The sequence below is a fragment of the Engraulis encrasicolus genome, chromosome 10 (genome assembly GCF_034702125.1).
Source record: "Engraulis encrasicolus isolate BLACKSEA-1 chromosome 10, IST_EnEncr_1.0, whole genome shotgun sequence".
In the NCBI taxonomy this organism is placed as follows: Eukaryota; Metazoa; Chordata; class Actinopteri; order Clupeiformes; family Engraulidae; genus Engraulis; species Engraulis encrasicolus.
In genome coordinates this window covers 30572180-30595518 of record NC_085866.1, presented here as the reverse complement: position 1 = coordinate 30595518, position 23339 = coordinate 30572180, and the positions used below count along the sequence as shown (strand labels likewise).

The 23339-nt window shown below is 45.5% G+C and overlaps 1 protein-coding gene across 9 annotated transcripts in view; it reads left to right on the top strand.

The window, feature by feature from the left end:
- LOC134456940 (ankyrin repeat and SAM domain-containing protein 1A-like) overlaps positions 1-23339 on the top strand; it is a 144322-nt gene that overhangs the window by 49923 nt on the left and 71060 nt on the right. For 7 of the 9 annotated variants that reach the window (XM_063208606.1, XM_063208605.1, XM_063208603.1 and 4 more), the window contains exons 11-12: positions 12720-12773; positions 17297-17369. In XM_063208606.1, the coding sequence (XP_063064676.1) occupies positions 12720-12773; positions 17297-17369 (127 nt within the window). The remainder of the gene's footprint in view (positions 1-12719; positions 12774-17296; positions 17370-23339) is intronic. The other 2 variants (XM_063208608.1, XM_063208607.1) reach the window with 1 other exon arrangement.

Sequence of the window (23339 nt, the reverse complement as noted above, 5' to 3'; positions counted from 1 at the left end):
GCACACACACACACACACACACACACACACACACACACACACACACACACACACACACACACACACACACACACCCTATTGGAGCCTGAAGTGTCATTTTCCAATTGAGAGGGTGATCTCTGTGAAAGAGGGCTCAGAAGACACACACACACACGCACACACACACACACAACTTTGACTCCACAGAAGATAAATGAATGGCTTTGGGGAGGGACGGGACGGTTGAAAGGAGCCTCCTCTTGACTCCCACATCCCAGCATGGGGTCCCCAACACCCCCCTTTTGACACACACACACACACGCACACACACACACACACACACACACACACACACACACACACACACACACACACACACACACACACACACACACACACACACACACACACACCACACAACCCACACACACCACTCTCTCTCTCTCTCACACACACACACATATGCAACACACAACCCACGCAGGTCCATCCATCTCTTTCTACTTATAAATGGCTTCATCTACTCCCAATAGTATGTGTTCCTTAGCTTAGCATTTCTATAGAAGAAAAGAAGAGTGTGCCTGAAAAAGAAGCATGGTCTCTCCATTCTGCTCAGTTTGAGTTTGAGTGGCTGTTTTAGACTTCAGGGGGATTGGATTGAGTTGGTATTAGTTTAGCTGCTGTGGTCCCTGACATGGGTTGTGGCTGAGGTTTTTTTGGGGGGGTACAAACAGGCTTAGTAAAGATATCTCTCTCTCTCTCTCTCTCTCTCTCTCTCTCTCTCTCTCTCTCTCTCTCTCTCTCTCTCTCTCTCTCTCTCTCTCTCTCTCTCTCTCTCTCTCTCTCTCTCGGGCACTTTCAAGTGTTTGTTGATACTGCTTAGTGCACACCTGTTGAGTTAGTATGTAGCGCGTCCGTGTGTGCATGTGGTAGCTGAGTGCCAGAGAAAGAAAAACTGACTGTCTCTCTTAAAAGGTCGAAGTTGTAAGCAAGTGGACTCATTTTAGGAGATTGTCAACATTTTACCTTTCATCTAAAAAGCCGTGCGTGCGTGTTGAAGGATTCAGCGTTCAGCTGTGTAGTTGTAAGCGTGTCATTGTTTTTTTTGTATCAGAAGGTTCTTTTCTTCATTTGGCTTTCAGGACCCTGTTTTGTCCAAAGTGTGGTTGCTAACGAACTTAGCAACTTCCTTGGTTGCAATGCAATTTAAGTGTGGTAGTCCGATGAAGAGCGAATAGCTAGAGTTTACTTGGGGTGGGGGGTAGCAAAACGCGAGCAAGTGTGCAGACATTCATCTTTATCATTGCAGTGCAATTTCCTATAGGCAACCTACTAAATTGCTAACTGGTTAGCAACGACACTGTCGAGAGACACACACCCCTGTCTTTCTTCTTATTGTGTTGTGAAGTGTTGGCTGTTCTCCGGTGTCAGACCTGGGGGAGTGTTTGCCAGTGTGCCTCTATGGGCGGGCGGGTGGTCAGGCGGGCGGGCAGGTTGGCACAGCTCTGCGTTGGGCACAGGCCCCTATTGTCCTCCCCACAATGCAGGTGCCAGCTGCCAGTGGCCACTGATGCTCACGGGAGGAGCAGGGGCATGCATGCCATTCAGCCTAGCCAGGCTATGCCCTCCTAGTGACGGAACACATTTGCCGCTGCTTCTAGTCAGGCCAAGAGCAATGTAAATATCCTTTCTGATCTCCTAAAAAAACGGGAACTCCACCCACTTAACGGGACACCAGTCAACCAGTAGCAAACCTAGGGAAGCGGGTCAGCCATTCCATTTGGGAAACGTTAATTGTTATGGTCTTGGTCAGACCAAGTTTCGGAAGAGATTTGAAAGTCGATGATAATCAGGCTAATTCCGCCAGACAGTCAGGATGCCACTTGGGAGTTAATGGTGTCCCCAACCCTCTCTCTCTCTTTGTCTTGTTCTGTGACACTCTTTCTGTCACACAAATACACACATACTTGATTCTCACACACACTGATTCTCCTTCTCTCTATCTGTCTGTCTGTCTGTGTCTATCTCTCTCTCTCTCTCTCTCTCTCTCTCTCTCTCTCTCTCTCTCTCTCTCTCTCTCTCTCTCTCTCTCTCTCTCGCTCCCTTTCTCTATCTCTCACACGCACACACACACATACCCTTTCTCTCTACCTCCCACACAGACACTCCCCCTTTTCATTTCTCCTCCATTTCAGCTGCTGACCTCTGCTCTCGTGACCTCTGATCCCCGGGCTGCCATTGTGTGTGGCACAGACACTGTGGGCTCTCCCACTAGCGGCGCCGCCTTCCCCATTTAACCATGGAGACACCCTTAATCTGTGTGTGTGTGTGTGTGTGTGTGTGTGTGTGTGTGTGTGTGTGTGTGTGTGTGTGTGTGTGTGTGTGTGTGTGTGTGTGTGTGTGTGTGTGTGTGTGTGTGTGTGTGTGTGTGTGTGTGTGTGTGTGTGTGTGTGTGTGTGTGTGTGTGCGCACGCACGCATACGCGTGTGTGTTTGTGTCTGTGTGCATGTCTGTGTGTGTCTGCGCACGAGTGTCTGCGTGCGTGCGTGCGTGTGCGCGTGCGCGTGTGTGTGCAGACTGTTGTGATTGTTATATTTGTGGTACTCCACTTAACTGTTCAGCTAATTCTTTAGAGCTGTGTTTGTCCATTTTCGTTTCGAGATATTCACCGCTACTGCCGATCTGTTGTCCATATTTTACTTCTTGCTTTTAAGCTTACACATGCATTTTCTTTCCTTGTGCCAGGTATCTTTGGCTTCTTTTTTCGGTCCTTATTTCGGTCCTTATTCGGTCCTTATTCGTATTGGACATGATTTTTCTGTTGGCTAGATGGTAGGGTATGTGTGTCGAAGGGGGTGGTGAGAGTCCCAAAACGACCTTGTGATTTATTATTTAGTTGCATTCTAGTCCTACAGCAGACCCCAAGGCCATTCAGATAAGGATTTTTTTTTTTTTTACTAAATCGATTTCTTTTGTAACACTCCACCCTCAACACCAAGCTGGCAGAAGCCTCCTCCACGGATGGGGATTTCGTTTTCCTCCCGCGACACAACAACTTTTTTTTGTACAAGTTCATTTATTTAAGAAAGGGACAGCATATATTGCCAGCATTTAAACACAAATGCTAGATATACAAGATTATAGCCAAGAGGCTACAACACATACCCATCATATCCTAGTAGAGTTATTTTAACAAGCTGCACCTCATGGTCCTTGACTGCTCCACGCTCACACCAAAACCCACTTCTGCGGTACATTATGAGGATTAATAATACCTGCGTAGCTCCACACTGGTCATTGCAGACTGCAAGGAGATGCTATCAATATTGCATTTGGGCCTAGTCCCCTGAAGGCATGTGACGTGACCACTAGAAGAGAGATGGATTGTGGGTAAAATCTGGCCTGGTCGTCTCCAATCCTTCCCTGGGGGTGTCCTTTCCTTATGTACAGTACCCATACTGCATGACTAAAGGCATGGTACCACTAGAAGAGATGGATTGTGGGTGATTCTGGACTGGTAGTGCCCTCCTAATCCTACCCTCAGGGGGTGTCCTTATGTACAGTGCTATAATACTGAACTAGTTGACAGATTGGGACGGCCCTGTCCTATAATGAACACAGGACAGGGGAATGGCCATCTTTGCCTGAGGGACTTGGGGGACTTACGTGGGGCGTGCGTGCGTGCGTGATTGTGCGCGCTTGCGTGTGTGTGTGTGTGTGTGTGCGTGCTTTTTGTGTGTGCGTATGTGTGCACGTTTATGCGTCTGTGTGTGTGTGCATGTATGTGTGTGTTTGGGAGTAGATTTACAAGGTCTGTGGCCTCGGCAGAGGTCCCTTGGCAATGCCCTATTGCATTAGGGGGTGGTTACATTGGATACTGTATACACGGGCAGATTGGCATGGATGTCTTTTGAAAAGACTGACCGTTGTGAGAGAAACCACAGACAGTTACATTTAGTTTGTTTTACTAGTTTGTACAAGCTAATAGTCAGATTGTCTCTCAGATTTGACCAAAATTATATTGAGTTTTACACTCTTCTATGCCAGTAATTCTTCTTAAAGCAATATACTGTGTGACCTTGTAAAAAACAGCGTTTTGCAGGTTAATTTTCCCGTCGACAACAAAAGTGCTATTGGGAGTACCATTTCAAGCACGACAAATTGAAACAAGGTACCAATCTATCAGGGACTGTTTCTCTCTCTCTCTCTCTATCCCTCTCCCAAAAGTAGCACTGTGTATTTTGACAGCTATTGAAACAATTTACCAATCTCCACAGTACCAGTGTCTCTGTCTCGCTCTGTCTAGTATGTCTGTGTCTCTGTCCTGAAGCCAGCATTGCATTTCAACAGTGATTGATGACACGAAACAGTCGCTTGGCTCGGATTGAACATTTGCACATATGTTTTATTTATTTCCTGCCTTAAGTCACACTCTCAGTCATATGGCCGATCTATGAAGATGACTTCTCTGTCCTGTCCTCTCCTCTCCTCTCCTCTCCTCTCCTCTCCTCTCTTCTCTTCTCTTCTCTTCTCTTCTCTTCTCTTCTCTTCTCTCCTCTCCTCTCCTCTCCTCTCCTCTCCTCTCCTCTCCTCTCCTCTCCTCTCCTCTCCAGCATAGGAACTACAATAGGCATGATAACATTAGCCTATTATGTTGTGTTGTGTGTGTGTGCGCGCCTGCTTCTTTGTGTGTGTGTTTTGTATTTCTCTCCCAGAGTGCTCACCTGTGAATAGGTTGTTTTGACATCTCGTATCTGCTAGTAAGGTCGCCGTCACTGGTGTGGTGACGGAGTGCAGTGAAATGAGTTGTCATGGTGTTTGGTGTGAGGCTTGTTCATACTGACACTGTGACTAAGGGATTGTTTTCTATGGTGTGTACTGTAGTCACTCTGTATTGTCTGGTACTGTTACTAAAACCTGCTGGCTACAAAACGAAAGGCCCTGACAGGTCCTGGCTTGCATTTCTCGAAACCTTAGCTGCTAACTACGTTAGCTACTTTGTTGTTTGCCATGTAATTTCCCGTTGGCAACTACCCAAGTTGCTAACCGGCTAACAACTACGCTTTCGAGAAACGCACCCCTGAGCTGCTCTGCTCTGTTGAAAGTAAAATGTGTGACCCCTTTACTGTAAAGTGGTCTTCTTTTGTTTTTTCTTCTCTCCACAGCAGGTTGTTATTGTGCGTGTGGAATGGGCTACGGGTCTCTGTATTTTTATGTCCTCAGCCCCCAGAGCATGTTATCAGGGAAATTAGTCAGGTTGCGCACACGCATGCACGCTTGCGCACACGCACACGCACATACCGGTACTCACGCTGGCACATGCATGCACGCACGCACACGCACACGCACACGCACACGCACACGCACACACACACACACACACACACACACACACACACACACGTCCTCCTCCTCCTTGCTGGCTGCAGTGCAGTGTTGTATTGTGCTGTGCCACGCTGAGCTGAGCTATGCTCCAGACCTGCTGTGACGTCTGTATCAGAGGCACTGGCCCGTGACCAGCAGCAGACCAAGCAGCTCACACTCTCACTCACACTCTCACAGAGGAGCCACGGAGCCCACTGCTGGTTATAACAAGTAATGAAACACACTCACATAGACAGATAGGCCTTTATTAGGCAACAGAGAAACAGTGGTGGTTATACACTGCTTAATGGGCGTTAGAGGTGTTTAGGAATTTAGGGAGACCTTGTACCGTAGGAGAACACTGCATGTGAAGTCATGAAGAAAAAGCACTCCGAAAAATCCCCCTGCTTGTTATAATAAACAGTGCAGCTCTAAAAGGGTATAAATACTAAACAGCGTTGGTTATCATGTAGTCTAATGAAACAGCCTGTCTTCAAAATGCATTATTATTTTTGGCGAGAACTGTGGTTTATGTGAAGTAATGACCTAGCCTGGCACACTGTACGAAGGCATTAATATTATTCTGTGATGGTGGTGCTTGTTACTGATGCGTAATGAACCATCCTCATCGCGCTGCCTATTTATATTAAATGCGCTATACAAATAAACTTACAGAAAGGGATTAATATTAGACACTTGTGGAGGAAACACAGCTTGTTATGTAGGGTCATTTCACGAGAGATCAAACACTTTGGGACCCGACCGACACAGATTTCAATCATACTTAGTGTGCCTTTTTAGTAGCAAGGTAGCACCCCAGAACTGCATTTGTGTGAATCTGACATGAATATTATGGGAGAAACAGACTAGCAAAGGTTTACATATGAGGGTAGGACACTATACATTCAGCCTTGATTCTATCAGTCAGTGTAAGTCACAAAAATATGTCTGTGTTGTTGTTTGAAAGCTATTTTCTGGCTCTACAAATTACACAAACAGCATGGAATACAACAACCCTCAGAATATGAATTATGATAAATTGAAAAATTAAAAATTGAATATCAAAAAAACGTAGATTTTAAAATGGCCAGTTCCTTGTCTAAACGTAGCCTGCAATGTCATGAACAACACCTGAAATGCTGGTGTTTGGTACTTTTTTCATTTCAGAGATAATGGGACTCAAAAATATAGAATCATACAGATCACGTTGTAATAATATGGTAATACCATAGTAATATCACATGACAGCATGTCTATCGGAATATGCCACAAAAAATGGTCAGTCCATGGTCCCAGATTTCAAACACCAAGGCAGATGTTCATTCAAATGATGATTTCTGAATGTTTGAACATTCCTTCTCTATGTACCGGTACCTGTGCCATCCTCCCTTTACTTTAAAGAGAGAAACAATGGCTACACTCTCATTTTGTACTCCACCAGTGCATTTGATACAGCAGCTGTGTCTTTTGTACATAATGCACAAGTACCCTTTGAGCACCTGGAATAGGGGCCCACGAGGGTGCAGGGCCCACCGGGAAAATGCCCGCTATGCCAGATGGCCAGTCCAGCCCTGTCCCTGACATTACTCTATTACTACTTCATTACAACTCATTTCAACCTTTATGTCCCATTATCTATTAAATGAATAAAGAACCACACACACCATTTTCAGGTGTTGTTCATGACCTTACAGGCTACGTTTAGACTAGAAACCGGACATTTAAAAATATACGTTTTATAAGATATTCAATTTTTAAATGTTCAATTCATCATAATTCATATTCTGAATGTTGTTGTATTCCATGCTATCTGTGTAATTTGTAGAGCCAGAAAATAGCTTTCAAACAGAGGGATCTCATAGGGATCTGTTATCATGCATTATTATATGGTTGTGACGTCATCGGTCGAATGCTCCATTCATTTCAACAGGGCTCCCCAACGTTCGCACGTCTGTTATTTTTCGATAACGGACGGGTTGGTCTATAACAGACCGCTAAATGGCAACAAGACTTTTCACTGCTAAAGCGACTTTTCAACAAGACTCTTATCAGCTGCTGTGATAGACAACACCTGTTGTCCTGGCTACCTAGCTGTTGCCTAGCGGTGTTCCACAACGGCACTGTTTTGTTTTGCGCAGCAACAATCTTAACATTAAATAGGCCTAAAGAAATGTCCCCGCCATGTGTGAGTCATTTAAGGATATCCATATAATAAGCGGGTTAACTTTCGGCGAGTCGGTCGCTTTGTGGAATAGCAGCACTCCGCTCCGCGTCGGGGTCTAAAGATTCTCTCTGTCGTGCTGCTATTCCACGGTAGCGACCTTCTCGCCGAACGTTAACCCTTACGTAATGGAGCATTCACATTATTTTTCCTCCCAACACGTGTGTACAGGGTGCACAGGTGGCTAATGCAAACGCTGATTTAAATACCATATTTACCGTAATTTAAGCACCACATTTTCTCAGAACACTCAAAATAAATAATATATTTTAGTAGGGGTGTAAATAGTAATCGATATCAATGCATCGATCCTACGGCCAGCAATCGAATTATCTTGTATCATGGGGCATTCTTCAGTATCGAAGATAATCAAATCGCTGGCCCCTGCCCAATGCCCTAGCTCCATAACATAATAGAAGTAGAAAAGTGATTGAGAAAAATCGAATCGTATCGTATCGTGGGGCATTCTTAAGTATTGAAAATAATCGAATTGCTGCATTAAGAAATCGATATTGAATCGTATGGTCATGGAGGCTGTGATTTAAACCCCTATATTTTAGCGAAGGACACACACACACACAGTGAAATAGCATGGATTGTTTATTTGACCGGAGCCTTATAAGCCTGTTGTGGATGTGTGCAAGTGTGTAAGACGCGCTGGTTCACATGAATCTTGGGAAGATATGTTGTAGGCACTAGTGTTTTTTTATGTAGCACATTTTGAAGAGTATTTCAGACACGGAGGCAGGCAGAGCCACACTGTTATTTCAACACATGCTCTGTGCGCTTCTCAAAGTACTATATTTAATCTTATTTCATCATCGAAGATTATGCTTCAACCAGGATTGTTCTGCTCCCACATGTTTTTTGGAAGGGGGTTCTCCTGAAACATCACAGAAAAAAAAAATATGGGGGAGCAGAAAATCCTGGTTAAAGCAACCATTTTAGTCCTGGTCCCAAGTGACACATTTGGGGGTGCAAGCTTCTACCTACATCATCTACGATTACACCACGTATCATGTTCATGCCAAAGATTTTAGCGTTTGTGAACTAGAAAGTTGATTCGCAATGCGAACGGCTCCAACAAAGTGCTGCGCACTGCTCAGCTAAAATTCGATTCCATTGTTTTCAATAGAACCACGCACACTGGCGCCGATGTCCGCGGACATTCACCGATGTCGGATAGCAATTAGAGACAAGTTTTATTTTGTCGGCGCCGCCCATTGACTATCAATGCAATGTTCGTGTGAAATTGGGTTTGGGGGTCCGAATTCTGTCGGAAGCAAAAGTGCGCCGCACTTTGTCGGAGCCGGTGTACGGAAGCCCTAAGAGTAGCATGCATCAACACATTTTGGTCAGATGTGCTCTGAGCAAAGCTCCGGTACATGCAATATGACCCTGGGGGAGACACCAATGTGTTTTACACTGCTCTGACCAGCAGCGTATTGATGTAGGGCTGCTGTCAACAGGCAGGTCAGACGGCGGGTGGACATACGTATTGTAAGGCCATTTCAAATCACTGGAGCCTTGTTTGGTTGGTTCACCTCACATGTCGAGCATCATGCATTGCTCTAGTAAACAATCATGCGGCTACAGACACATGGGCTGAAGGTGACGGGTGGGCCGCCCAGGGGTTGGGGAATTGTGAAATGGGGGTTAGTCCTTGGTCAATCCAATAAAGAATGAATGGAGAATAAAGGTATTGGAAACGCTTCAGTTCCCCCAACTCCACATCATCCAGATGGGGCATTCACTGACCTCCAACGATCCCCCTTCTCTAGTAAACACCAATAACTCCTCCTCTCCTCTCCTCTCCTCTCCTCTCCTCTCCTCTCCTCTCCTCTCCTCTCCTCTCTCTCCTCTCTCTCCTCTCCTCTCCTCTCCTCTCCTCTCTCTCCTCTCCTCTCTCTCTCTCTCCTCTCTCTCCTCTCCTCTCCTCTCTCTCCCTCCTCCTCTCCTCTCCTCTCTCTCCTCTCCTCTCCTCTCCTCCTCTCCTCCTCTCCTCTCTCTCCTCCTCTCCTCTCCTCTCCTCTCTTCTCTCTCCTCCTCTCCTCTCCAGTCCACCTCTTCTCTCCTCTCTTCTCTTCTCCTCTCCTCTCTTCTCCTCTCCTCTCCTCTCCTCTCCTCTCCAGTCCTCCTCCTCTCCTCTCCCCTCCTCTCCTCCTCCTGTCGGTCTGGGAGCTGTACATCAGCCCCACAGCTGCTGATGAGGAGCCAGGGGAGATGGGAGATGGGAGATGGGAGATGGATGGGAGATGGGAGATGGGAGATGGCAATGCTGCTGCACCTCATAGTCCAAAGGCTGCCTGAGGATGAGCATCTGTCCCTCCTGTAGTCAAGGCAAGACACTCTGTGTCTTTGTATCTTTGTCTGTGTGTGTGTGAGTGTGGGTGAGATGGGTTGTGCATGTGTGGATGAGATGGAGTGTGTATTTACAAAGCTACAAGGATATTTTATTGTTCAGTACTTCATTGATCCCGAGGGGAGATGACACATACGTACATGGACACGCCAGGGATGGTAAAATGTGCAGTAGAAATTGCTGATTGTTTTCATAGAGGATGTCTGTCCATGTTTTTCCAAGGACAGACATGCACCTGTCGTGTGCGTGCGTGCGTGCGTGCGTCGTGGGACATTGTTTTCAATGCCATCTTGTGCTTGTTAACGGGTTGTCATTTGAGAGGAGTAATGGTGCTTTAGAGCGGGTGTTTTATATTCTGGGTGTGACAACAGCTTCGCTGTAACAGGGCCCAGTGGGGATACAGTTGGAGAGGCGTGGTACTGAAGACAGACAACACTCGAAATTCAACACAGACTGAATTTAAAAGCACCCTTGTAGAAAACCTGCAAGCTAATCAAGTTGGTATTAACCAGATAAAATACAATGCAGATTTTTGTAGACTTTCAGGCCTTTCTGGCTTTGTGTACCTGTTCTGAGAATGGCTACTGGTTGTTGCATCGTCATCTTGATGGTCTCAAATAGCTGAATAGCCCTGGTTGCGTGAACTCTGCAATATTAATAATAAACAGTCAAAACAAGTTGATAAGGTCACAAAGAGATTTGGTAAAACATCACTTCAGTGGCTACTTCAGAACAAGTCTTGCCAAGGCTTTCCAAAGGCGCTCTACAGGGTTAAATTAAAAAACCCTTTGTTGTGATTGGCTTTCTGGCTTTGTGTACCTGTTCTGAGAATGGCTACTGGTTGTTGCTTTTGATCGACATCTTTGTTGGTCTCAAATATCTGAATAGTCCTGTTTCTGTGAACTCTGCATTAATAATAATGAACAGTCAAACATGTTGACAAGTTTCAGAGGTCTGGTAAAACATCACTTTAGTGGCTAATTCAGTACAAGGCTTTCCAAAGGCGCTAACTGGGAGGAATTAAAAACCCTTTGTTGTGATGGGCGAATGTGTTTCGAACAAGTGTCTTCCTCAGAGCCTGGCTGACCAGGTTTTTGACTCTAATATTTTGAAGGTAGATTAACTTGTCCTGACAGTTAAACAGGTAGACTTTGACGCGGATGTGGCAATGAAGTGCACTGTGCTTAATAGCCTCTGGAATGGTGCCTGCAATCACATGTGGTTCAGTGGGCTCGACATAAAGCTTTTAAAGCATTTCCATAATTTCACAAGCTTGCAATCTTGTCTAACGTTTATACCCTGCATTTAGAATTAACATCCCTGTGCACCACACCACATATAGAATGCTTTATCCTGGTGCAATAGCAGTCATTATCCCGCAGGTTTGAGGAGCGGAGTTGGGAGCTGTTAGCCATGCGTGACGCTAGCAAGACGCTTTATAGGGTAATTATAGAGCAGGCAGGGTCTATCTGATGCACACACTCGTCATCCAGGGAGTCTTGGGGGTGGAAGTGAAGGATGAAGAGAGAAAGAGGAGGAGGAGGAGGAGGAGGAGGAGGAAAAAAGGAAAGTGGCGAGAGAGAGAGAGCAAGAGAGAGGAAGAAAGACAGACAGAGTGTGAGAGAAAGAGTCATGGGGGTGAAAAGAAAGATGAGAGGGAGAGGTAGAGAAGGAGAGCGAGAATCTTGGGGGTGGAAGGAGAGGAACAGATGAGTCATCAGCAGCAACTTATTCACAAGCCGCACTGGCGCCAAGCAATAGAGAGAGAGAGGGAGAGAGGGAGAGCGAGGGATACAGAGAGAGAGAGAGAGAGAGAGATACACACAGAGAGAGAGAGAGAGGGTAATAGAGGGATGCAGAGAGAGAGCAATAGAGAGAGAGAGAGAGAGAGAGAGAGGGTTAAACCGGGGTAATTGGAGAGGGTAAGAGCAAACATCACTGCCATCCCGACACACACACACACACACACACACACACACACACACACACACACACACACACACACACACACACACACACACACACACACACACACACACACACACACACACACACACACACACACACACACACACACACACACACACACACACACACACTCCCCAACCTCCTATCTCACCTCCAATTACTTCCTGCTATGAGCCGCTATGAGGCAACTCAACGTCTATTGAATTGAATGATCAGAATTAGCTCCACCAACTCAGTGGTGCGCATCCCCGTCTCCTCAGAGATCTTCTCGTGTGTGTGTGTTTGTGTGTGTGTGTGTGTGTGTGTGTGTGTGTGTGTGCGCGCGCGTGCGTGCGCGCACGCGCATATGTGTGTGTGTGGTGTGTGCGCGCGCGCGCGCCCGCCCGCGCGCGTGTGGTGCGCGCGCGCGTGTGTGTGATAGAACCACTGTATAGTGTGAGTGTGTGTTCAATGCAAGAGGAAGTGTGTGTGTGCTGTGCTGAGAACTTCTTGTGATTTTATTCATGGCTCTGGTTTCAAAAGCACATGAAGTTGAGATGTCTGTCAAGATTCCCATATGCGTTTGAGACATCTCTCTACTCTCGCACTGCATAAGGAAGGAAGTGTAGGAAGTAACATTTCATAAGGACGTAACATTTCACTTCTGTATAGATATGCATACCTTTTATGTCTGAGGAAATGTGAGTGGCTGATGTCTCCCAGTATGTCTGAGATTTTAATGTGTGTGTGTGTGTTTGCGCGCGTGTGTGCGTGTGTGTGCGTGTGTTGGGCCAGACAAGTACGATGCAGCGGTCACCGTGTTGCTAAATGACTTTTTCTCCTCAGCAGAGACAGTGGCGTTCCAGAGTAAAGCCCAGGAGACCTCTGTCCCATCACAGTGTAAGCGCACCTCCGCCATCTCCACCTCCTCCCCTACCACTTCCCCTTCCACCTCCTCCTCCTCCGCCTCCGCCCCATGTCCCACTTCTCCTGCTCCTCGCCTGTGGTGGTGTAGTGGGACTGAGGCAGGTGAGGGGGGTGAGGAGGGGGGTGCGAAGGGAAGGGGAGAGGAGAGGGCGTGATGGGCACACCACCACCTCTTCTCCTCCACCTCATGCAGGACTGGACTGGCCATCTGGCATAAGGGGCATTTCCCGGTGGGCCCTGCACCCTTGTGGGCCCCTATTTTCAGAACTGTTAAAAACATTTTTTTTTAAAAGTTGTACATCTCTGAAAATAGGGGTCCACGAGGGTGCGGGGCCCACCTGTGAGTCAGTTCTGCGCCGCTAATGATGAGGGGCCCCTTTAAGCCAAAAGTGCCCCTTTAAGCCAAAAGCCAAAAGTGCCTATTTCTCCCCCAGTCCAGCCCTGGCCCCATGTCTCATTTATCCTGCTTCAGGCAGGTGGTGATTGGTTCTGAGGCCAAGGAGTCGGGGGATGAGGAGAGGAGAGGAGAGGAGAGGAGGGGTAGAGGAGAGGAGAGGAGCGGAGAGGAGAGGAGAGGAGAGGAGAGGAGAGGAGAGGAGAGGAGAGGAGAGAGCTGGATTGGCACAACACCTCCACTTCCTCTCCTCACCGCACCGCCACCTCCTTCATCTCCTCTGCCCCATGTCCCACTTCTCCTTCAGGCCAGGCAGGGGCCTGCATACTGGCTCTCAAAAGTCTGCACACCCCTCTTCAAAAGCTAGGTGTTTGTGATTTAAAATATAAGAATGTTCATTTTTTTATGTAACAACCTGAAATTTGAACAGGGGTGTGTAGACTTTCAGGGGGCACTGTACTTCCTGTTTGAGGCGGTGTAGTCCTCCTGGGGGCTGACATGAGGTGAGGTTAGGTGAGGTGAGGTGTGGTAAGGTGAGGTGGGATGTGGTGAGGGCTGGATGGATGTGTTGTGTGGCAGAGGCTGACAGACTTGGCTCGAGAAAGTAAAAGTCCTGGCATAATACAGTTCCCCTGTTTCTGTTTGTTCCTGACGCAGGTAATTTCATTAATTAGCTCGTCTACCTTTCCCGAATTCGGTAGACGATCCTAATTACGATAAGCAGGTTAAGTGAATTTACCTGGAACAAACAAACAAACGTATGGCAGGAGATTTACTTTCTGTCTCCGGGATGTCTGCCTCTGCTATGCAGGATACAGTAGTGGGTACTGGGTGCTTGTGGGGGAATGAGGTGGACCTGGTCTTTGGTGGTAGTTTGTTTAGTTACCGTATCTTCCCTGTGTGTTGGTACTGAGGCTTCAGTGCACCCCTTTATTTTGGGGGCTGCCTTGGCCCCTGAGTCCGAAACGCTCACTAAATTCAATACATAGCGTGCTATGTACAATAGGGAGCAAACCAATGCAACCTGCACCCTATGTAGTGAACTATTTTATTGAAGGAGTGAACGTTTTGGACGTGGCCTTTGTGGTACACTGTGGCATGACCCTCCTCCTCCATCACTTACAGACTCTGAAAGTTTCTCTGCCCTGTTCTGTGCTATACAGGTACTATACCATGTCCTGCTGCTAAGCTTTTGTTCACCAGAAGCTTGTGCTGTCTAATCTCTATTGAGTCCTATGGGGGCATTCAGCCCCCTCATTCGTCTCCTCTCTATCTCATTCTTATTAAGGCCTTCTCCTATCTCTCCTCTCTTTCATCTGTCCTCTTTTATTCATGATCGCCATCTCTCTTATTCAGCGGCGACATCAGATTTTTTTTGAGACACATCAGAAGTTGAAAGTGTCGCTTCTTGTAGGCCGTCTCGTTTTTTTTTCTTGGTCTTCTTTTATTCTCTCATCATGGCCTGTTCTGACCTTGGGGTGAATAGCAAGTAGTGAAATACACTTTCTCGACTTCTTCCTGAATTTTTAAGGAACTTGGAACTTGGGAATATCCTTTATGTGTCCTAATGGTAACTACATGACACACAGCTACTATTTCATAGCAAGCAGTGGGCATCCTGAAATGTGATTTGTTCTTTAATTCCGATTTCAAACAAGTATTTCCCATCAACGTTCCAGCAAATTACTTGCAAAACCTTGAATGGAGCTGACCTGTATAACCCTAATGTAGGCAGCAGTGAAGAAAGCGTTGCCATGCTCTTATTTTGAACTAGTCTGTGCTCTGAGATTGACTACTGAATACTGCAGCCGGGCAGTGTATTTAATACTGTTCAAAATGAATGCAGCCAGTGACAGAGCATGTAGCGAGCTCTACTGAGGCTTGGGAATCCGCCGCAATGTCCCAGAAACATTTCATTATCACCGCCACACAGACGACTAGAGCGGGCCCCCCCACCCCACCACATATTGAAACGTCAATCACAAAATGTTGTGTAGTACACACATCATCCGCAAAAAGTTATTAAGGAACGCTTCCTGAAAAGAAAACTCTCCCTCTCCGCATGACGCAAGTGACATTTCTGTAATTTCGGTTTTCGGCTCTGACAAAAAAAAACTTCACAAGGGCTTTTAATCCCTCAACCAACCACCCAACACCACCCCACCCCACCCCACCCCACCTCGCCCCAGCATGGTCCACATTTAAGCTCTCCGCATTGATCTTGTTATTTTACGTTACATTAAATTAGACCGTGTTTACCCCGCCGGGATTTGATCATGTGACCTTCTGATCCCAAGGCCTGCTCCTTAATCAGTAGGCCGCAGCTGCCCAAATACTACAAATCTCACATGATTGGACATGTCTGGTATATATTACACTTCAGTTACACACACATAGTCATGGTTTGAGGATCTATGTCATATTATATTTATTATTTCTATGCACTGTTTAGTATGCATTTATGTCAGTGGGTGGCTATTCATCCATTCCAATAATAGTAAACTTCATATGAATGGAAACATTTACCCCCAGTATAGTACGACACACATAACTATGGTACAACACTCATAACTATAGTAAGAAGTTCTTTTTTTTTTGCTTTTTCACCTTTATTTACCAGAATGGACAGTTTTGAGAGATAGGAACTGAGTGAGGAGAGAGGGGGGAAGGATCGGCAAAGGTCCGTTAGTCAGAATCGAACCCGGCGGGTCGCGTTATGGCGTCTTAGCTCATTTAGCCGCTCCACCCCCACCGATTTTGTACCTCCCGTTTGGTACTGTAAGCTTATATATTGCATGTGTCAGATGGTAGTTGTTCATCCATTCTTAGAGAGACATGTTTGTGTTAAGATGAAAAACAACCTTGAGGCACTTAAGTTAAAAAGCCTTTATTAAACTTCGGCCTCTGGCTCCGTGTCTGTGTGATGGAGACTCACAGGATGTAATATCATCTCTTCTTCAGGGCATGTTGGTAAGCGGCTTTTGGGATGGCTAACGGGAAGTTTTCTTTTTTTATAACTAATGGGTCTTGCATGGGTGTATACGGTAGCAACTCTATCTAGTAGTCGACTAGGTAGACCTGTGTGGAATTGTGTGTCTCTACTTGAAGCCTAAGGGCTTTGGGAACCAATCACATTCATATTGCAGCTTGTGTTTGCCGTCACTGCTCTACGTTAATGATGGATGGCTGTCCTTTTGAAATATTAAATAGCTCGTTCAGAACAACCAATCATTGGAGATTTCACCAGTCAGCACAAAACAAACTTCATAAAACAGTCTTTTAAATTATACTGCCGTGAATATTATATGGAGATGATTCATTGATGGATCAGAAATAAATATGGCGCATTGTTGAAAACAGATATCCGTAATGTACTGTAGTTATTTGATGTTGTGCACATTACATTATCAGTCAAGTTTATTCGGCTAAAAAGAAATAAAATGACAAAAGATTAACATTTTATTGCTGCATTGTACTACTGATGGATCAGGTGTGTCAATGGAATGGAAAATAAATATACATATTATTTTCCATAGCGAGATAACTGCAATGTACCGGTAGATTCTTTATGAATATTCGTATATTCTCTGTTCCAATAGAAACAGCCTTGTTGAGTGATTATGTTCAAGATTCAAGATTCTTTTTAATGGTCCAGAAGGATTTGTCTTGGACATGCATAGCTGCCACATACACACAACACGGATAGACATGACGGCAAAAAAAAAAAAAAAAAAAACATCACCAGCATTTTATTTTCAGTTGCTACGTTTACATGAGACATTTAAGTTGGAATTAACTCACTTTAATTCTGAATAAAGCTTTTAATTCGGCTTTGAAAATGTCATGTAAAAACGTCTTAATTCGGAATTAAATGAAAGATCAAAGTAAATTCGACAGAACTATTTAATTCGGAATTATTAATTAGGAATTAAAATCATCATGTAAACATAGGGAGTGTGTATAAGTGTGATGGTGCTAAGCCAAGTTGCAATGCTTTGCCTGACCTGTCCCCTTTTGCTTGTTTCCCCTCCTTTCTCTCCTTTCTCCCCCTTCCTTCTCTCCCCCACCTCCCTTTTCTTTCTCCATCTCTCCTCCATTTCAGATCGAGAAGATCATGACACTGATCGGCGCTGGCATCGACTTCTCCAGAGACCACCAGCAGTACAGCGCCTCAGGTAGGCTACACTACGGCTCCGTTCGTTTCACACGGCATCTCACACACACACACCACCTGCACCGCTCCCGCCTCCCCACCTGACAAACCCGCATCGCTTAACTTTTCACACAAACAACACTTGTCCAGCCGTATTTGCCAGCTTGGTGACTGACTGGGTCATGCGGGGTGATACGCCTCACACCCTGGTTGTCCTGGGTAAAGGGGAGATGTATATGTACGTATGTGCGGCACACCAAACAAACCTGCACCACTTTACTTTTCACACAAACAAGACATCAGTTCAGTCTTTGGGGGCATAGTGAGAGGGTCACAGACCTCGCACCCTGCCTAGCATGGGGATGGAGGTAATGCATCCAAGGTCCACCTGATGCATTGCACACAATGAACAACACTTTTTTGCAGGCATTGGGTCACAGCACCTGACATGGGCAAAGGGGGGGGGGGTGTTTTTGAGGTCCACCTGACAATCCTCCACCACTTCGCTTCTTCAACAAAAAGTCCTATGCGGCCTTCACTGACTCGATGACCACCTCACAAAACTTTTCCTCATTTCACACGAACGATCACGTCTTTCAGCCTTTGTGGACATCATGACAGGGTCACAGTCATCCACCTTTCAGCTGACATGGGGGTGCGTGATGTATCCGAGGCCACGTCAGACAAATTTCACCATTTCCCATGAAAGCAACACCACTTATTCAGTCTTTAACCATGCAGTCACCACCTCACCCCATGTCACAAAAGCAAGAGTCGTTCAGTTTTTGTGGACATCATGACTGGATCACAGATTTTCATCCACCTGTCATGGAGAGAGAGATGATGAATCTGATGTCAACCTGACAAACGTGCACCCCTTTTTGTGCAAACAGCACTTGGTCTTTGGTGGCACAGTTACAACCTCACAAGTCTTCACATCTTTTCACACAAACACATAACCACATGTCGTAGGCAGGGTGACAGGGTCACAAGAGTGTCATACACCCTCCATCCGACATGGGGTTAGGTATATGTGAAGTCCACCTGATAAACATGCACCACTTCTCACACAAGCAGCATAACTAATCTTCGGTCTTTACTGGTGCAGTTACCACCTCACAAACCTTCACTACATTTCACACAAACAAGCAACACTTGTCCACATTTCAACGGCAGTGCGACAGGGTCATGGAGTGTTATCTACCTCGTCCCCAGTGCCAGTGCTCAACGTTTGGATGGGCGATTGTGAGCGCTAGGTCTACTTTTAAGTTTATTCTATATGACAACCTAGTGGACCATTGTTTGACGTGGTGGACCAGAGTTTTTTCTCCACTTTTTGCAAAGACTCACTGGTACGTGTACGTGTACGTGTAGGTCTGTTGACCTTGTGGTTGAATATTTTCAGTCATGTGCATCCAACTCTTAAGAAATGCTATGTCTGTCTGTCCATTTCATTCAAATGCCAGAAAACGGTTTGCTTTTTGCACGGTCTGCACGTGATCGAGGTGTAGGCTTGTTGACCTAGTTATGAAACGAAACCATAACCGCTGAACGCAAACCGACAACATGGTGGAACGCTGCAGCATACTGTGGCTAAATTCAGCTGTTCAGGGAAGATACTGTGACAAAAATAACAAATGTCCTCTGCACTGCGTATTGTGCCGACAACCAATGTCAAACTTCCAATTACATTTTGTATGAGAGTTCTTCTGTCTTCCGTCTTTCCACTTGCAGGTGTGACTATGCAGGTCGTGTTTCAAATTCAATCACACCGCAATCTTGAGAGTTTCCACTTCAACCCCCTGAAGGCGAAAATGTTTCGGAACTCGAGTGAATCAGGTTTGCAGACACTCAATTATCTGCTGTCGCTGCCAGTGTGCTTGAAATTCAGACAGCGCAGGTGTAGGTTATAGGGTACATCCTCCACACAGCTGGTTGGGTGAGGCTCCTCTGACCTTCTGTGGAGCCAAGCACCACTGGTCATTTAGGAAATTACATTATAAGGTTAGCAGGTGTTTCATGCAAAGAAACTTAGTTAGGTCTGGGGGAATACAGTTCCTGAAGCAAGTGGGAAGCCGATTTGCACCTCTGGTCATTCAGTACATGCCGGTACACTTAGCAGACCCTTTTCTACAAAGTAGCCTCTTTTCTTTAGGTACAGGAATACTGTCCTTGAAATAGGAGAGGAGATAAGAGGGGTGGCATAGCATTGTGGCAAAAGCTGAGGTCATTTCTGGGTTTTGTTACTTAAATCGTACACTGACACAAGGGGCAGATAAAAAATGCTTTTTTTCCAGACCACCAGGAGGTTTCAATCAATGGGATGTGTGGAGTGAGCCATTGCAGTCCAATCATTGTTATGATCAATAGCCATTAAGCGAAGCGAGCCCTCAATTTAGAGAAGAGGACTAAGTGAGGCAGAAATGAAGCGTGTCGTCCAGAATGCGGTGAATGCCAATATCTGACTAGGCAAAATGGGAGACCTCACTTAACTGCATCTATCCATTTGAAGGCTGCCCTTTTGGGGCATTTGGGGCTGGCCCCTTGCACGGGTGAGGCATAAATGCAATTTTGTTGTATGCAGTAGACAATTGTGTGTTGTGGAGTGCTGTGTCACAATGGCAATGGGAGTTGGAGTTTCCCAGTTGGGCTTTTGTGCAGGCCAGTATACTGAGGAAGGTCATAAAACTGTTAAGTCATGGTCTAATATTTTTTGTAAGACTGTTTTTGGCTTGATGAGACAATTTCACAAAATTTAAGACATTAATTATTTATTATTTAATAAGAATTTATTATTGTGCTTTTACTGGCTACTGGCGTCAGTATGTTTCCACCCCTTTTTAATTCATTAATTTTTCTTAGCTATCGTGGCAAGGTTCCTCAAGTGTGGTTGGTCTGACTCTGCTCACTCTGAGGCGTGAGTGACATCATCAACATGTGCTCCACACATCCTCTCCACAGTCACTACCCAACCACATCACCTGCCCTCGTTATTTTTCATTTTTTCATTCATCCTTTATTTATCCAGAATTGTCCCATTGAGACTAAGAGTCTCTTCTACCAGGGAGTCCTGGTCAAAATGGCAGCAAACATATAGTTACAGACGCAGACAAATACATAGACAAAGAGGAAAGTAAACTTACAAAAAATACACATTAAGAAAAATAAGCTTACATAAAGCATATTATGAGATAAAAGGTAGCCTATGTGCTACATGGTCAGAAACAATGACGCTCCTCTGTGTACGCTGTATTAATTGCCTCAGATGTTCCTGTGATGTCCATCAGGTAGTTTCTACTCTGCTGGTTCTGCGGCGTGAGGTGAAATCAACAGGCGTGTGTGTGCTCTACATACCATAGCGAACTCCCTGGCTGCTCTCCGCCACCCCTCAGCACACACGGTTATCAGCGAGCCTAGCTGCAGGAGACCACGCTCCACATTCATTTCCATAGAGAGATTGAGTTTGGGGTTCGTCACCCACGACACAATTCATGTGTGTGACCGTGTGTGTGTGACCGTGTGTATGTGTGTGTGATGGTGGGGTGTCAGTGAAGTGAGTTGGGGATGTGTTTCGCCTCTTCTCCGGTCGGTTCTCCTCGTCTTCCACTGCTCTCCATAATCAGCTTAGTCGGGCCAGAGCAGCGGAAAATTAGTTTCCTCCAGGATCTGCGTGGTCATTTTCAACTGAACTGCAAGATTTTTTTAAATATATAGATTATTCCTGTCCTATTTTAATTTTACTGTACAGTATATGCAACGGCAAGTCCTCTTATAAATGCTTAGATTACTTTTGGTTGTCTTTGTTCTTTTTCTGTTCCAAAAATCACGTGTTGTTGATGTCAGATTAGTCAGCAACACCACACGCGCACACACACACGCACACACACACGCACACACACAGAGGCCATACAGTACATCACAAATGGTACTTCATAAATTTTTTTCTCATTTTCTCATCTCATTTTTTTCTCATCATACTCTTTTTTTTTCCCGATGACGTCTCATTACGTCTGTCCAAGCTTGCCTTTTTTTTACCCCAGTGATGCGACAGACCTTTCCTGCTGTGTTTGGCCTAAATACTAGAGTAGGGTAGGCTCGCTTGGCCCACATGCAATAATAACAGGGTAATAATACCCTAGTGGCCATAAGAGGTGTAACCACTTAACAGAGACAAGAGAGAGAGTGAGTGTGTCCGTGTGGCATCATTTGTTTTTGCCCTCTTTCCTGGTTCGTCGCCTCAACAGTAAAGCCAAACATCTTCTACTAGGGTAATACTTCAAGCCCATGCATTTCCTGGATCCTTGTGATGTCAGGTGAACGCCCATCTAGGAGACCTTCGGTTAGGAGACCTTTGGAGTCTTACGGTTGAGAATGAATGGAGTTCCATTGGCACTGTAGAAGGCGGTAGCGCAAATCTCATGCAAGCCTTCACCAAATGCCACAGAAAGACAAGAAGAAGGAGGGGACAACACCCCCTTAGGAGATGGCATCCTTTGGGTTCTCAAGTGGACGCCTCGATGGTATACAGTATGGTGTGTGTCTCATGTCTCCACTGAGAGGGGGGTTGTGGATGTTTGTGTATTGGAGTGATTTCACCAATCCCCTGTGGAAACAGGGTCTCAGGTAGCCTGAGAACTCCCATACTGCCTTCAGTTCTACACAATCGTTTCGATCTGAAAGACAGTCTGGCGAGGATGACTCCTAACGGACAAGATCATGGTCCCTGTGTCATAATGGCCAAGCATTCCGACCTTTACAGTTTCTCTGTCCAATCAGAGTGCCGTGTGTCATAATAGGCAAGTATTCTTCCCCCTACGGAATTTACAGTAGGCAGCTCCCCAGACCTAATCTTACTTGTGATTAGGTCTGGTGTTAACCAGGCAAGGTCTCAGGGTCTCATCGCTCTCAATTACTTAGATCCAAATAAAATTTTCCTTTCATTCTCCTCAATCTCACTCTTGACAGCTGTAGTGGGGTGCCCCATTCTCACCAGACGACAACATTTTTGTCATGCCTGTCTAGCAGCCAGCAGCCCGACTAGGGTACAATGAGCCGTACGCACATAGTAGCAGTCATCATTTCAGCTGAATTTTTAGACTGCCTTTTGAAGACTGTCTAGAGTTGACCCAATGTTGGGGAAAAACTGAAATCCAACTTGTGATTAATATGCTAATACTGGGAATGCAAAACGTGTGCAAAACATCTTGTATTTCCTCAGAGTCGTTCACCTTTCGGGGGGGGTTTAGAAGGATAAAGCTGAGAGGGGAGCAGTGTGCAGTGTCCATTGGGGGGTATTAGTCCATTATATTTCTTAATACAAAGTTGGGCGTTGGCAGCCTTATGATGAGGTCAAGGGGGTGTTAGGAGGCTTATGATGAGGTCCATGGAGCGTTTATTAAGAAAATAGTTTGAGAACCACAGAGCTAAATCATTGACCAAAGCGAAAGAGACACACAGACCACAGCAGAGCACGACGCATACTCTCTTTTTTTTAAACGAAGGAGGAAAAAAACATCATCAAAGAGTTGTATCCCTCCTTTACTGTACCACTGAATCAACAGTTAACTAATGATATCAGTGGGAGTTGCAGCATGGAAGATGCAAGAGCTATAAAGTTGTTAGCTTTTCATTTGGAGTTGCAATATGTAAGACGGCAATAAAACAGAGCATTTCCAACCAGCCGAGAAACGTGCTTACGCTGTGTTATGCAGTTATTCCCAACTTTTGGCTTAACTTCAAATTGGGCTTCAAATTGCGTCTCCGATAGAATTGATTTTTATTCAGTCTCTGTTGAGATTGCATTTAATTGCCTCATAGGAATGCGTGTCTTGCACTGCACAAAGAGGTTTTTGATTTCGGTCCAGTCTGCACTGTGTGTGTGAATATAGATATGTGAAAAAGATGCAGAATGTTTAAATATTAACACAACTGTGGTTGATGTTAAAAAATGTCTTTTTTACATGTCAAGATATGGCTGATTCTGTTTTTTTGC